Raw genomic sequence first — 3,583 nt, forward strand, 5'->3', positions numbered from 1 at the left:
GAGCGCCGCACTGTCGGAGGGTCAGTGCTGAGGGAGCGCCGCACTGTTGGAGGATCAGTCTGAGGGAGTTTGGCAAGGTTGCCCTCAAAAGTTTATTCTCTGCACCTTTAAATGTTTTGATTGTCTTGTGTTGGTTTTAAAACTTTCTCCACTCCTTTGGATTACCGAGTATCTTTGCCACACTGTATATTTTTTCTTTCAATTTGATGTTATCCTTAAATTCCCTGGTGAACTGTGGTTGGTTTATCCCCTTTCTAGAATTCTCCTTCCTCACCAGGATATATCCTTGCTCTGAGGCATGATCTATTTTCTTACAACTGTTTCCATTACTCCTCAACTACCTTTGCCACTAAATTCCTACCCAGTCTATCCAGCCGACTCTACCCTCATTCCATTGTAATTATCCTTATTTCAATTTAGCGCAGTTGTTTCTGATTCAGGTTTCTCTCTCTCGAGCCAAATGCTAAATTCTCCCATGTCATGATTCCTTTTTTCTGGAGGAATTCTTTACTCTGAGATAATTTATTAAACTTCCTTATTACACCATTACCAGATCCCAAATAGGCTGATCCCTGTTTGGATCCACAACAGATTGTTCTAGGAAACTGTCCCAAATATACACTATGAATTCTTCCTTCTTGCTTCATCCGCCAGACTGATTTACCCAGTCTCCATGAAGATTAAAGTAATCTCTGATTAAGATACTGCCATTGTCATTATCTCCTGATTTATTCTCTGTCCCACTGTATAGAGGCCTGTGGACTACTCTTACCAGTGTCTGCTCTCCTTTTTTTATTTCTTACCCCAGCCAACATGGACTGTACATCTTCCTATCCAAGACCATTCCTTCCAGTGATATTTATTCCATCCTGTACTAACAATGCTACCCCATCACCCTTTCTTGCCTGTGCCTTTGAGAAGTCACATGGAGTCATGCAGCATGGAAACAGACCCTTCAGTCCAACCATACTGACCATAATCCCAACCTAAACTACTCCCACCTGCCTATGCTTGGCTCATATCCCTTCAAACATTATTGTACTTGCCTAACTGTCATTTAAACATTCTAATTGTACCCACATCCACCACTTCCTCTGTCAGTTCATTGCACATGCGAACCACCCTATGTGTATAAAAAGTTGCCTCTTATGTCTTTATTAAATCTTTCTCCTCTCACCTTAAAAATGTGCCCCCTAGTCTTGAGAAAAGACTACCCACCCTCAAGAAAAGACCTTTGCTATTCACCTTATCTGTACCCCTCATGATTTTATAAACCTTTATAAAGTCACCCCTCAGCCCATACCTGTGAATATTTATTTCTCAGCTTTGATCTCCTTCTAACTTTGTCTCTGCAAAGCCTGACCATCAGGTCCATTAACTTTTGTGCCCCAATTCATTTACTTTGTTCCGAAAGCTACACACGATCAGGTAAAGTGTGATTAAATTTGCCTTTTGACCTTTTTTTCACCTTTGACCCACTTGCTGTTATTTCTCTGTGATTGTACAGTCCGTTCCTTCCTGTTCCATTCCACATATTGTTAACCAAATATGTAATGCTGCCTCTTGCTCCTACATTCCCCTCTCCCACCTACATTCCCGTCTCCCAAACCCTCCCTCCCTGATTAGTTTAAAGGCCTAGATTCTCAATTCCCCAGGATTCTGGTTCCAGCACAGGATCAATGATGCCCGTCCCACTGGAACAGCTCCCTCTCCCCCAATTCTGATGCTAGTGTCCAATTAAGAATCAACCCTGTTGCTGTGGTTTGGAGTCACATGTAGGCCAGACTAGGTAAGGATGGCAGATTTCCCTCCCTGAAGGGCATTAGTAAATCAGATGAGTTTTTACAAATGATTGATGACAGTCTCAGTGATGATGACCAAGAAATTATCTTTCGGTTCCAGACTGAAGTGAAATTAAATTCCACCTGGTGCTGTGGTGGGATTTGAACTCATGGCCCCACCTCGGCCATTGGATTCCTAGTCCGGTGATATTCCCACCATGCCATGTGTCTTCCCCAGTGCAGTGTTGAAGCCCAGACCGGAATATAAACCCTTCAAAGCCTGGCGTCCCTCTGTGGCTTGGCTGATTCTTATCATGGGATGGGGGAAGGAGATTGTACACCTGAATGGGACACACAGGAAGATCCCGTTAGAACTCCTGCTTTGTGTTCAGGTGGATTGGTTGACCAGGTGTCATGTGGCTGCTCTCTACAGGTAACTGTCGTGGCACGTCAGAGGGGGAACCAGCTGCTGCCATACCAGACACAATCGGGGAACGTTTTGGAGCTGTTGTATGAGGAGTCGCTGTCAGCAATGGTCAGTGGTGAACTGTTTAACCTTTCTTGTTTCCTCAGCTTTTCGGGCACAGTGCCAGGTGGGTTGCCGTAGGGTCTGTATACTAAGCTTATAGGTAGCGCCATTCAACTAACCAGGTTCATGCCAAAATCTACACTGATGTGAAACTCCCTCCCCACAATTTATCTAGAACTTATTCTTTAACCATTTCCCATCAATACTTCCTCCATCATCTATTTATCCAGCCTCCCCTAAAATACGTCTCTACTGTTGCCCCCCCCACGCCATTCCCTCTGGTTGTGAGGCTCACAGTCAATCCCCACTCTCTGATTGAACACCTTCTTCCTGAATTCCCAATGGATTGCTGAGTGACTGTCTTACATTAATGGCCCCTTGTGGTGGCTGTTACAGAGACACAATTCAATGTCCTACAGTCCTGTAACTCAGTTGGTGTGCGGTCCCTGGGATGCTGAGTGGGATTGGGAAGGCTTGAGATAGGAGGGAGGCTGGTGGGGGCAGTATTCCATCTAGGATGGACGCGCGGACACTGAATATTTTGCATTGGGGTAAATAGATTCTTGTGAGGCTGGGGATTAACAGTTACAGCGGTTGGATGGGAATGCAGAATTTGAAATCGACTCTGACCTTTATGGATAGGAGGAGCAGACTGGAGAGGTCAAATGGCCGCAATGTGCTCCTGTTGTAGTCCCTCCCCCAGTGGCGGGGGTGCGGTGGGGGTCTCCAAGGCTGATGGTGGACAGGCTTCACAACCCAATGGGTGTCTGAGGCTGGGTACGAGGGTTCAGTCCACAGCAGTGGGAGAACGAGCAATAAAATCCACCATGGAGAGGCACTTTAGAGACTGAGGAAGCCACTGTACGAGTTTCTGAGTGATTACCTTCCCCCATCCCACAGGAGGTCTTTGAAAGGGAACACGCTGCGAATTCGATCCTGACCTGGGGGTTACGATTTGCTGGTTGGATGCTGATGTTCCTCGGCATCAAGCTCATGACAAAGATATTCCACACGCTCGGTGAGCCAGGATTTCCTCATTTACTTTAAATTGTAGGACTTCCTTCCTTTGTGTAGAACCTCCAGTAACCAGGGGGTCGCTTGGTAACCGGGGTTCGCCTGGTAACCAGGGATCTGCTGGTAACCGGGGATCGCCTGCTAAGCAGGGGGGGTTGCCTGGTAACCAGAGATCTGCTGGTAACTGGGGCTTGCCTGGTAAGCAGGGATCTGCTGGTAACCAGGGGTCGCCTGGTAACCGGTATCAGCTGGTAACCAG

At 46.5% G+C, this 3,583-nt stretch overlaps 1 protein-coding gene across 3 annotated transcripts in view; it reads left to right on the forward strand.

The window, feature by feature from the left end:
• Positions 1-3,583, forward strand: part of LOC109923492 (transmembrane protein 43) — a 26,150-nt gene that overhangs the window by 19,755 nt on the left and 2,812 nt on the right. For all 3 annotated transcript variants that reach the window (XM_020523523.2, XM_048606502.1, XM_048606503.1), the window contains exons 10-11: positions 2,215-2,316; positions 3,211-3,328. In XM_020523523.2, coding sequence (XP_020379112.1) covers positions 2,215-2,316; positions 3,211-3,328 — 220 coding nt within the window. The remainder of the gene's footprint in view (positions 1-2,214; positions 2,317-3,210; positions 3,329-3,583) is intronic.

This window comes from Rhincodon typus, chromosome 16 (genome assembly GCF_021869965.1).
Source record: "Rhincodon typus isolate 14 chromosome 16, sRhiTyp1.1, whole genome shotgun sequence".
Lineage (NCBI taxonomy): Eukaryota > Metazoa > Chordata > Chondrichthyes > Orectolobiformes > Rhincodontidae > Rhincodon > Rhincodon typus.